The sequence below is a fragment of the Thunnus maccoyii genome, chromosome 12 (genome assembly GCF_910596095.1).
Source record: "Thunnus maccoyii chromosome 12, fThuMac1.1, whole genome shotgun sequence".
In the NCBI taxonomy this organism is placed as follows: Eukaryota; Metazoa; Chordata; class Actinopteri; order Scombriformes; family Scombridae; genus Thunnus; species Thunnus maccoyii.
This window is the reverse complement of record NC_056544.1, coordinates 13,299,437-13,311,972: the sequence shown is the minus strand read 5'-3', so window position 1 is coordinate 13,311,972 and position 12,536 is coordinate 13,299,437. Positions and strand designations below refer to the sequence as shown.

At 40.8% G+C, this 12,536-nt stretch overlaps 1 protein-coding gene and 1 long non-coding RNA gene across 4 annotated transcripts; one reads left to right on the top strand and one right to left on the bottom strand.

Moving 5' to 3' along the window:
- Positions 1-992: 992 nt before the first annotated feature.
- LOC121909324 lies at positions 993-6,289 on the bottom strand. 2 transcript variants are annotated; one of them, XR_006099409.1, is made up of 4 exons: positions 6,206-6,289; positions 4,843-5,442; positions 3,944-4,029; positions 993-1,950 (listed from the first exon to the last, which is right to left on the bottom strand). It is a non-coding gene; the product is annotated as an uncharacterized LOC121909324 (long non-coding RNA). The 2 variants fall into 2 exon arrangements; XR_006099408.1 differs by lacking the exon at positions 6,206-6,289 and having other exon boundaries at positions 4,843-5,747.
- Positions 5,799-11,320, top strand: tm6sf2a (transmembrane 6 superfamily member 2a). 2 transcript variants are annotated; one of them, XM_042429827.1, is made up of 11 exons: positions 5,799-6,039; positions 6,390-6,502; positions 7,583-7,686; positions 7,779-7,876; positions 7,977-8,080; positions 8,174-8,256; positions 8,347-8,471; positions 9,522-9,623; positions 9,751-9,843; positions 9,955-10,074; positions 10,170-11,320. In XM_042429827.1, the coding sequence occupies exons 2-11, from the start codon at positions 6,411-6,413 to the stop codon at positions 10,377-10,379; spliced, it is 1,131 nt and encodes a 376-aa protein (XP_042285761.1). In that variant the 5' UTR covers positions 5,799-6,039; positions 6,390-6,410; the 3' UTR covers positions 10,380-11,320. The 2 variants fall into 2 exon arrangements, with proteins under 2 accessions (XP_042285761.1, XP_042285760.1); XM_042429826.1 differs by lacking the exon at positions 5,799-6,039 and having other exon boundaries at positions 6,047-6,502.
- The last annotated feature ends 1,216 nt before the right edge of the window (positions 11,321-12,536 follow it).

The following is a 12,536-nucleotide window of genomic DNA, read 5'->3' as shown; positions in this document are numbered from 1 at the left end:
TGGTTTAACCTACCAGCACAGTCATGGATGAGGTCTTTGATTAGGTGGCCAATGATGGCATAAAGAACACCCAGCAGAATGAAGACGGCCATGAGCAGGTAGAGCATATAGGTAGGCAGGTGGACAGCATCCCGAGAGGGGGGTATATAGCTCTCAAACAACACCGTCCCATCTTCCTCTCTGTAGCGAATGCGTAAACTGTCCACCGGCTCGTCCATGACTGTCTGGCAATCTTTAAAACTCTATTGTCAGCCAGGGAATCCACTTAAGGTCTCAGTGTCATCGCTGTATCAAAAGAAGGCAGCACAAAAGTCTCCTCACGATGCAAGTTACGAGAAGATCAGTAGGAAATATTCTCCAACATTAATCACAGACTGTACCACAAAAAAAGCATTACACTTTCGACAAAGCTGCTCAAAGTCTCGCAACTAGAACATGAAAAACAACTGTACATACTGTATGGAAGCAGATGACAATCCTCCAATTCACACTCCTCTGGCTAAACACTGCTGCAGGCAAGGGAAACTACTCTAAGCTTAAATTAAAATTAGAAGTTTATCCCTCTCACTGATGAATTTTTCATTTTGTTTCCAAGCACAAAGCCTATCTGTCTGCCTGTGGAGCTGTGCAAGTGGAAACTAGATTAGCTGCAGCAGCTTGAAGTACTCAAGGTCAGAGGAATGACCCTGTGAAGACGGTTTCCCAATCAGGGAGCGTATTTACCTGCTGCATTTATCTATCTATCTATCTATCTATCTATCTATCTATCTATCTATCTATCTATCTATCTATCTATTTCTCTATCTATCTATTTATCTATCTATCTGTATCTGTTGTCTTTCTGCTTACATCACTATCAAACAGTATTTAATATGGCTGATGTACAGTAATCCTTGGCATTTACAAACAAGGTCACTGCTCCTGACACAAGCAGGTATTAGAGAAAGGTAAGATGGATTAATGAAGGCAGACAAGACACAACAACACTTGTATTATTCAGTTGTTTACTGGAGAGAAGCTTAGTCCAACACCAGCACAGGAAAACTGACATACAGCAACATGTGATGATGTAACTTTACAATGATGGTACATGAGGAAAATGCACTGAAATGGCATTTTAAACAAAATGTTTTTGATATTTTGATGGAAGGATTTGACAATTCTTTTAATCTGAACATGTTTTAAAGTTGTTTTAAAACAATTTTTACATTCAAATGTCAGTTAAAAAATACATTTTTTACTATTCACATTAACATTTCACTTATAATTACTGTGACAATGCCAGTGTCATTTTTACTGATACACTGTGATGTTTATGGATGAGATAACATCTTTGAGGTTGACTTGATAATTGTTGGAACGGGAAATAATATATTACCATAGTACAATGTATGTTGAATGACTGACAATATGGAACATGCTTACACTAAATGTTTAGTAGGTAATGAAGACAGTCTAGTAAAATCAGTACAAACTATATGCGTTGACCGGTATTTGAAGTGTTTTTATATAGAACAAAAAAACCACAGTTTAAGCATCACTATAGCAAAAAGACAACATTTATCACTGCAGTGAAATGAGAGAAAAAATTGATCTGAACTACAAGCGTGACAAGATTGACATCAACTCAGAGAACTTTTGATGTTGTGAAAACTCAAAGGGAAGTGACATAAGGGGTGGCAGGGCAGGCGAAGGTCACACTATGAGTAGATATCCTTTTTTCTCCGGAGTAGGAAGAGATGGCGCTTCTCAGCGGAGGAGGGGTGGATGGACGACGGCAGCCTCCGTCTCCCGGGTGGAAGCCGGGCAGCAGCCCGTCCTTCTCCTTCTCCATCCTCAGCCTGTCGCTCACCATCACTCTGCTGGAAACGCTCAGTCGCCGCTCTTCCTCTATTTCTGCTCTCCCCTCCTCAGAATCATCCTCCATCGGTTTGGGGCCAAGAATCCAGTCTGTGAAGAGAAACAGGAAAAAAGACATGAGAAAGAATGAAATAAAATGCATCTCTGTGACTTGTCTGTGTTTTAAAGGGGCACTCCACTGATTTAACACTCAGTCTGTAAAAAAGTGATATAATTTCTTCTGAAGCTGTAGGGTTGAACTTTAGTTTGAAAAGTTTGAAAAAATAACGCTGAGGTTTGGAGACCAGAAATTCCAGGATCTGCGTTATAAACTGGGGCTTGGTGTTTGAAGGACGTGGGCAGGGGAAGTCTAATGAAAGATGCCATTGAGTTGCATTATAAGAAAAGTTTTTGGAGTTTGACTTATACTGGTGACTTTTTTTAAAAGGTGTGTCTTGCAAGGCTCCCAACTTTGTGGAAGTGCAATACTAAATTGTCGGAGTACCCCTTTAAGATGTCATTCACTCAAAATTCCTCAGTTGTTGGCATTCACCTTGATGGTATAACAAGAACACTGTTGGGAAGGTTGACCTCTGCACAGAAACCACAGGATAAATGTGAAGGAAACTGTCATCAAGCAACAAAGTCACCCCAAAGGGAAAAACAAGGGATGACAAAACGCTGATGCAGCTTTGGCCAGAGAATTCAGGGAGGAAAAAAAAGGCTCAGAGACACAACAAACACGTACGCAAGAGTGGAGAGAGTGACGGGAAGGAGAAGACTTTAGCTCAGGATGTGTCTGCCAGGGGGTTACCTGCGAAGTCATGCATCAAATCTTTAATCAGGTGTCCCACTATGGCGTAAGTGGCCACTATAACCAACACCACCCCGACTAGGACATAGACTACATTGCGCGGCAGAGTTATAGCATCTCTGGCTGGGGGGATGTAGTCCACGAAATAGGCCTCCTCCTCCTTCTTTCTGGAGAGCTGGAGGAGCTGCCGGTGCTCAAACACCAGCTGCGTGAGGTTCCAGAGCAGAGCTCCTCCTGAGGCGTTCGGGGACACAACTGGTTGTTGGTTCATGGCTCAGGTGCTTTAGTAGAGTTGGTTTTAACTTCTTTACAGTTCAAAGAATGTGGTAAAGCTTTGGGGCTGTTTCTCTGTTGTTGACAGATTTATTGTCTTGTCGCAGATCCAAACTTCATAGTACTGTGAACACTTTGGAAATGGGTAACAGAGGTGTATCAGAGAGGAGAAGGGAGAGTAACTGAATGTTAAAAGTTTTGAACATGTTTTCTTTTCTTATGAATGGCAGGATTGATTGACAGATGGAAATGTCAAGATGGTTCAAAAATGAGAACACGGCCTCTAAGGAGTGACAGTTCTCCGTCACCAACTAATGCTACAAAAATGTAGTTCATCAGACAAAGAAGATCTGATGCCATAAGTGTGCCAACTCTGCTAATCTTTTGTCTAGACTTAAATCCCAGCGTTCCTCCTTCTAGTCTTCTGCAAAAGGTCCTTGGTCAAATTTCCCGGGGGGCGAGGAGTGTGAGATGGAGGAGAGGTGAATATAGGACAGACAGAGTTAATAGGATTGAGTCTGTCACAGAGCAATATCAGCTTTCCATCTGTAGGGATTAGAGATATGAGCGAGGAGAGGTGGACAGTAATACGCCAAAGAGGCTTATAGTCCCCCATGACCACGTTGCATATATATATAAAATACATATATCACAGTAAACCCAGTTTCTCTTGGGTTTAAACTGGCATCACTTAATGGATATCACCCGCTGTAAATTAATCTTAAGTACAGCATAAGTCTACTTCTTATATTCTATAAATGTCCTGTCACATAATTCACTATATTTTCACGGCTCCTTTCTTGCTTCATAACAGAGAAGAAGGTGATGGTGATTTCAGAAAGAGTTTTGTGACCAGTTAATATTCCCGCAAGTATGAAAACTGTACATCATCAAATGTTACTTCTGAAAGACTCCCGTTTTAATATAAAAGATGAGAAAAAGTAAGATGAAAAAGGAAAAAATGAGGGTGAAACAAGGATGTTTAGAGGTGTCACAGCAAAGTTTTAGACTTCTTACCTTGCAATCAAGATTTGATAGTCTGCTCAGATGTTTTCTATGAATGAATGGACTTCCAAATTAGTGTGTGTTGTACACAAACCGTTCTGAAAATAAACACAAACACAGTAGAAGGTTAAGGTCATGCAAACAAAAGGTTTAACATAGTCGCTGCTCTACCACAGCAAACAGAAACGTACCATCATAGCTTTTCTCTACAAGTGGACAGAAAACAAAGCTATGATGAAGGGAGCCAAAAAAAATACAATGTTCTCAACGGAGCATCAGGACGTCAGTCGCCTCTCTACGCTTCGGTCTCACTGTCTTTTGGCGCCACTTTCAATTTGGAAAACTGAGCAGCAAGAAACCGCCATTCCATGATGGTGACGGCAACATTCGCAAAGAGAATGAACCAAGAGACTGGATGCAGACCCCAGTAGAAGACGTGTGTCATGTTGCGTGGAGGTTAAAAAAGGAGAGGTGTAAAAAAAGAAAACAAAAATAGAAGATGATGATAAAGTTAGATAAAAATTAAGCCTTAAGGTAAAGTGGAAACAGGAGACGAAACAGACGAAGAGATGTGATGAGAAAAGCAGTGTGAGGTCTCAGACTGTGTCTCAGGATGAGGCTGTCAGGAGAGTAAGGCTGTCTGTGTCAGTATCAAGGTGTTCTTTTGTAATCCTTGACAGGATTTGGTTGACACATGCCACTGTCACCAGCAACACCTTTTAACTGAGTCAGCAGACTGCAAAACAGAAGATGGAGCGTCACCTGAAGTACCTGTTGACACTCGAGTGTGGTGCAGTTTGAGTTGCTGGCTCACACTGCATAAGCCACAAATGACATTACTCCTACATAATAAATGATGCGATTCAAAGCATTTTCTTGTGCTGAAGTGGTGAATAAATGTGAGACATTACCTGTAAGAATGATTCTTCTCTACGTCACTTCGCAGGATCCTCTCCGTTCAGTAAAAAAATGTACAAAAAGGGTTTTCCAAAAAATCTCAAGGTGAAACAGAAAGCAGCAGGTCAATTTGCAAAAATCAGACTCAAAAGAAAGCACTACAAGCTGAACTTGCTGACTACTCCTAAGTAAACACAACAGCCAGTTATTCAGTCAGGTCCATATTGACTGTGACTCCCTCAGGCTGGGGTGACCACCTTCTTGGGTTTGTCTTCTGGCTCCGACAGCCACTTGAAGTACACATCGCCCAGGAGGAAGGTCCAGTAGATGACAGTTAGAGAGGTGTTCACGGTCACAATGCCGATTATCAAAGGGTGCAGCATCGTGGCAGACTGGGTGTACTCTTTTTGAAATCTGTGTCACCTCAAAAACGCCTGTCTGCTGTGTGGGTGAAGGGCTGTCCTTGTACGTCTGTTTGAATCTCTCTCTTCATAGACTCCCCACCCCTCTCTACTCTCTCTTTCCACTGGTCACTAAGTTTCTGTGGCAACAGCAGCATAATCCTCTTCAGCCGCTTTGTTACAGAAGATAAAGTTGCATTAGATGTAGGCCTGCTTTACAAATGTTGTTCATCCATAAGATGTTGTGCAATACGCATATCCATATGTGGGGGGAAAAAACAGTGATATCAGACTGTATTTTATGAAGAAACTATACAAGAATCCTAAAAATGTTGAATAAACAGTGAGGATTCTCTTTGAACCCTGATTGAGAAAAAAAAACATAATCTTTGTTCTGAACTTTATGTTCTCTGTCAGATATAATCCAGAATCTAATCAAGACTTGAGACACCAGACAGGAGGAATTCTTAATCTTATACCAAACAGGACAGATGGCTCCTTAACGAACCCCAGGGGCCACAGGAGCCTAAAACAAAATGCAGTATGACTTAGATTTTTTTTTACTTCTGTCAATTCAGACAGACCCCATGTACACAGAATACATAAATTGTATGATATTAGAAAGCAAAATCAAAAAAAGTGCAGTTTTGTGTCTGGAAAAGGCTCATCAGGGGGAAACTAGTGACATGGGACAGCTGCCTCCACCAGGTGGCAGTCTGCACAAACATACATACATACATTGAATAGTGAACAGCCATAGATGAATGATTTGAATGGTTTCTCAGCAGTAACAGTTCAGAGAATTTAAAGGTAATCAATTGCAGCCGAAAAATAACACACCTAAGATACTTAATCCATTGGCAACATTTTACGCATAACGCACGATTCAGAGGCCTTTAACTAAACTTTAAAAGTCTTTCTGCCTTTAAGTTTGGACTCATTAGACATGGCTGCTGGGTTGAACTTTGAGACCTACTAGATAGTAGTCGTTTTGGAGCAGCTGCACCTTATTTCATCACAGGTCAAAATACAACAGGACACTCCTTTCAGTCATCGGTGGGGCGGCAGTGGAGAGGACACTGGCCTCGAACATGCTTTGTTTCATTTCTGAGCGACTTTAACCGGGAATATTTCTATCTGGACTTTTTTTTTTCCAAAAGAGGTCAAACAAGTTGTGAAGAATGAGGCCGCCGGTTGAGGTCTGCGTGTTTCTCCTTTCTCTCCTCGCTCCTGCAGTTTTGTATGCCATGAACAACATCCCTGCACTCCAGGAGTAAGTGTGTGTGTGTGCGTGCGTGTGTGATAATTTCACTCTCATCTTGGCCTGCTGTATGGAGGTATTGCACAGTAAAGCCGCTGATATTAATAGGCTTATGAAGCGGCCCACAGCCTGAAGGAAAGAAGGTTTAGCGAGGGCGTGTTTATCCTGAGGTAACCTCATTCAAAGCCTACACACAAAACAAGATTTACACAAGCCTTAGTAAACTGTAAGTGAATCTGGGGGAAATGTTCTCCTAAAAGTAAATGTCTTAAATAAATTAATAATCTTGAGTGCAAGGCTTTTTAAAATTTAAATATAACACCCAAAATTCACCAGTGTTCCTCTCTGGTTCAGGATCAAGCCAATTACAGTAAACAGAGCTGCGCTTTTGATGATTTAACCCATTTATTTTTAACTTCATAACATCATGAATAAGTCATGAAGCCTGGATGATACTTGACCACTGTCCTATCTTACTCCAAATCAAAACTGAGCCTGTGCATTTTCACCAAAGAAACAACTCAAACTAACTTGAAAGTATTTGAATTTTATGTCTAAATAACCTTGATAAGAAATGATGAGGGGAGCTATGGTCCTTTATAGTCCAAAGACAGAGTGTTGGGATCATTTCTCTGAAAGGATAATGAAAGAAAAGGCCGGTTGTAGTTATCAAATTAACTAATCGATTAGTCGTTTGGTCTATAGAATGGCAGAAAACAGTGAAACATGTCGATCACTGTTTCCCAAAGCCCAAGGTGACGTCCTCAAATGTCTTCTTTTGTCCCGACCAACATTCCCCAACACAAAGATATTCAGTTTATTGTCATAGACAACTAAAGAAACTAGAAAATATTCACATTTAAGAGGCTGGAACAAAAGAATTTATACATTTTTTCTTCAAAAATTACCCAAAATGAATCAATTATCAAAAGAGCTGGTGTCTAATTTTCTGGTGATCAACTAATTGATTGATCGACTAATCGTTGCAGCTCTGGATGAAAGTATAAATGTAAAGAAGATTGTAGAGAAGCTGAAATACTTGCACAGATACATCAGCTTCTCACTATCCACGTCAATCATGCTTTTCCTCAGACCTCTGCCCATCCTGGGAATGGGAATGGCTGTGCTGGGATCTGTTCTTCTCCTCCTCCTCCTCACTGTGCAGCACAAAGTGAAAGTGGACCCTTTATTCTATGGTACGACCATTCAGACACACTTTGACATCTATCGGTGATGTGAAGAGCAGCAGCAGAGTTGTTTTTCATTGTGCTTCTATGTGTTTGTCCAGTGTTTGCAGAGTTTTCCTTCACCTGCATGGTGGGCCTGACGAATGCTTTGGAGCAGGATGGGTTCATCTCTGGCTTCATGGGCTTCTACTTGAAGAAGGTGAGATGAGCTTAACATGAGCAAAAGCAAGGAATGCTTTAATTTCAGATGTTTAAATGTCAAAAATCACTAAATTCACTGTATGATGCTGTCTCTTCAGGGTGAGCCTCACCTGAGTACTGCCTATGCTGTGATGATGTCTTACTGGGAAAGTGTCGTCCACTTTGTCCTCTTCCTCACTATGATCCATCGCATGTTCAAAGGGTGAGCTGTGGGCATCACCACCATCACCACTACCTGTCTGCTGTGTGTTCAGTGAGACCTCTAATGAAACCTGTTGATTTTCTGTCCACGCAGGAAGTCCTATCGCAGCCTGGCGCTGCTGTGGGCGGGGTCCTCCATCGCCCATCAAATTGTTCACATCCCGGGAGTGGTCATCGGTTAGAGCTTCCCACATGAACTTTCAAGTTTGTCAGATCATCAGTGTTGTTTTAAGGCTGTTTCTATTGATCATGTTCTTATTTTTCCAGGTAAATATGGGTCTAACATTCGACCAGCCTTTTGGAGGAACACACCTTTCTTTTTGGTGCCTTTCTGGGCAGCCTCTGTACTGTTAAGCAGACCCAGAGAGATGCCAGTCGTCACAGCAGACAAGGTACATCTCAGCAGGCAAGATGTGTGTAATAAATATTCATGCAGCAGCTCCTTTTTTGTTAGTGGTCCCTGAAAAGAGTTCTCAACAAATTCAGCATTGCACTCCTATAACATTGTCAGACTCTCAGTGGACAGTTTAAAAATTGATGCAGCAGAACCAGAGATATTTTCTTCTTTATTCCACTTGTCAAAACCTGGCACATTTATTACCCACGATACAACTGGTTTGAGATTCGGGTGTGCTGTGCTAATGGAGACACAGAGGGCTGGTAACTTTGCTTCTTTCTGATTACCTTGTGAGGCAGCTGGATTCGCAAGATCACAACATTGCGACATCATGACATCACGTGAGAATCCATCTTGTCAGGCTTCAAGTTATGCATTTGTCCAATCACTGTCCTATGAGGGTTCTCGTATGATATTGTGATCTTGTGATCTCTGCAATCTCTGCAATCTTGCGAATCCAGCTGCCTCGCAAGGTAAGATGGTGATAGACAGAAGGTTCACCCAATCACCTGCCAAGTATTTTTTGAAAGTGCCCACCCTTTTCCAAACAGTTGGTAAGGACGACGTCTCAGACAGTTCTGTGTAACAAACCATCTGGTGCATCAGGTCTTTCTAACCCTACACCCCCAGATTCCTTTTCATTTTCAAACTTGATGTCTTCAGATCCTAACAGATGCTGACTCAGGTGACCTCATTTGAGGCAAAAGTGCCTCATATTTACAGTCAAAATACAGTATGAAACCATACAGTAAGTAAAAAGCAAAGATAAGAGAACAGAACAAAAACCCCTGAATTGTGTTTTTATTTCCTACATTCCTAAATAACAACTTTTAATGAAAATAACTATAAATTAAATCACAAATTAAACTAAACTTTGACCTTAATTAGAAAAAAAAAAACATTAATTGCTGCAGTTCACTGAACTGTTTTGTCAATACCAATGGTGGTATATTAGCCCTATCAATATATTGTCTTTAACTGAGGCGTTAAAGTAATTTAAAGAAATGGTGCCTACATTAACTGAGAATGCATCTGTGTTGTCTAGATTGCAGTGGAGCAGAAGAAGAGTCTGCTGTCTCGACCTCTTGACCTGCTTCTCTCACTTCTGTTACTGGGAGCAATGGCCTTTTCTGTTTTCAGAGGCTTTGTGAGTAAAAATTAAACCTCCAATTTTACGTTTTTTAATTGTCCAAAATGACTGTCTCTTAATGAACAGGCTAAAGATATGATGTTGCATGTATGGAAACTATAACTCTCCTGCTGTTCTGCCTCAGGTGGTACTGGACTGTCCTCTGGACGTCTGTTTCACCTACATCTATCAGTATGAGCCCTATCTCAAAGATCCAGTCGGCTTCCCGCGAGTTACGGTGAGTCTGCAGAAAAAACGTATCAATACATGGAGTTAAAGCTAATGTATAATCTTTGTTTGTTCAAACGATAACTGATCAGTCCTCCTTTTTTGTGCACAATTTTTGTAGATGCTGGTGTATTTCTTCTACGCTCTGCCCCTGCTGACTGTCTTCATCTACGGTCTGAAAACACCTGGCTGCAGCTGGATGCTGGACTGGACCCTCTTCTTTGCCGGAGCCATGGCCCAGGTAACTGTGGTCATTATTTTTGGATATGTTTTTGGATATCAAAAGCAAGTCCTCATGTTTACCTCCTCCTCCTCCTCCCCTGCTGTTCTCTACAGACCCAGTGGTGCCATATCGGAGCATCTCTGCACTCCCGCACTCCCTTCACGTACCGAGTCCCAGCAGACAAATGGTGGCCTGTTATTTCCCTCAATGTGCTGCTTGCTGCTGCGCCTTCTCTGCTGGCCCTGCGCTGCCACACTAACCCTGCTTATTTTATGAAACCTGTTCCCAAGGGACAGACCAACAACGAGAAGAAGAAAAACTAGACCACACACACCAGAGGAATACTTCATACTGTGACAAGGCTAATGTCGTCTGGAGACTCTGCTCACATTAAACAGACATTTTTTTTCAACCCAAAACCCAGAGGAAATCTAAGATGTTGCTCTCTTCGTTAACCGGTCAAAATCAGTCACCTTGTGCAGCACTTCCTGCATGGACTATTGGACCCTGATAAGAAAGCTGTTGATGGAGGTGAGGACTGTAATCAGCTCGAACAGCTTTCCGGTGACTCATACAGACACCCAATCGGTATCTTCACAAATTAAGACTATTAACCTGGATCATAACCAGCAATACACTGTTGGAGAGTAACAGCATTATCAGTCATTATTACACATTTAATCTCTCTGTGGGAACGTTTTGCAGACATCTCCGGCTTCATGTCTATTTTTCACTGATCGTTAAAATGACAGGGTCAGTGGAAACTATCACAGCTTTCATCCTTTAAAAACTGTGACTATAAGAAGTGTTCACAGGATTCACTGAGAGCTTGAAATGCTGAATAACTTCAAAGCTTGTGATAAGGGAGATAAAGGCAGGTGTTACTCAAGTGGAGAATATGATGAAGGAAAAAGTCCATTTGGTGAAAGATATCAACTTACATTGTGTAATGTCTACATGTTGTGACAAGGGCTGCAACTAATGAATTCTTTCAATTTTAATGTCTTCAGATTGTTTGTTTTGTCCAACCAACAGTCCAAAACTCAAAGTGATTCAATTTACAATTATATAAAACGGAGGAAAGAAGGAAATATTCACAATGGAGAAGGTGAAACTGAAGAATATTCTGTGTTTTTGCTTGACGAATGACTTAACGATTAATTGATTAGAGAGATATTTCTGTAGCTCTAGTTGTGACTGCTCTCAGGGAGGTTTTTATGTTCCACATTTATTTTGTACAATAAAAACAAATGGAGCACTGAAAGAATGGGATACAGCGTTTGATTAAATTACATTTGCATGAATCACATCCTTTAATTCCATCCATTAGTTTTAAGTATAGCTGATCTCTGAGGTCGTTTCTGTCTGTACAACTGTAACAAACCATAAGTTGATCATAAATCTGATTCTACATTTACTCACAAACTGAACAGTTTACTGGTTTAACAGGAGCTTCTCTACTGATGTCAGTTTGTCTCCGACTGGTGATGTCATTGTGACCTATGTGCAGTGGACTGCTGGCCTACTTAACTCTGCTGTGGTTGTCAAACTGATAAGAGGTGAACCCTGGATTTAGGTGAGCTGTCGCATGCAACAGCTGCACATATGATCACATGACACGTTGTCACTCACGGTGTGTGTGGTGGTGAACAACCGGGAGTGCAGAACTCCAAAGCTCATGGTGTTTTGGATACAAAAAAGTCACATTTTTCACATTTCTGTATGTATTCAGTGACACAGAGGACATGTACCTAATATTTTTAATGGGAATTGTTTGACCTGATGTTCACATTTTATCATTTAAAGATAGATTTAAAGATTTTTTTTTTTTTTTAAATGGAGATGCTGATATTCTTTAGATGTGGTGTCCTAAAATTTGACTACTTTTTGGCCAAAAAGTAGAAATACATAAATGAATAATTTCACACTAGAAATTATTCCTGCCAGAGTAGAGGAAACTGATCAGCTAATAAAAACCAGCCTTTAGACCATCATGTAGAAAACCTTTCAGACATACAACTGCAAAACCATTCAGATTATAACAGAAAATTTTACTGAATTTTCACGTTTTCTGAAAGTTATAAGGAGGCAGAAGGGCTGCCATCTGGCTTTGGCCCTAAATTATTCCAGTTAAAACAGAAGTGCAACATCATAGATAGATTTCTGTAATTGAATTTATGCATCGGATTAGAATCAAACTGCAATACGCCCTTTACAAACTCATGTGTTTTCTCAACACTGGGATCTGTGTTGGTTTGTTAGTTCTGGTAAACACAATATTTTAATGTCCTGCTTATCTGGTGCATCTTAACTTTCTTTCTTTAAATATTCTGCTCACAAACACAACAGAGATGAGAAAATGACCTTTTGTACCAAACAGGATGAAACTGCTGAAAGCTGTTTGGTTGAGTTTCATCTGCTCTGGTTAAAAGGTGATATGAAAAGGGTGAAACTTTCTAAAAGCACCTTAGTACTTTTCT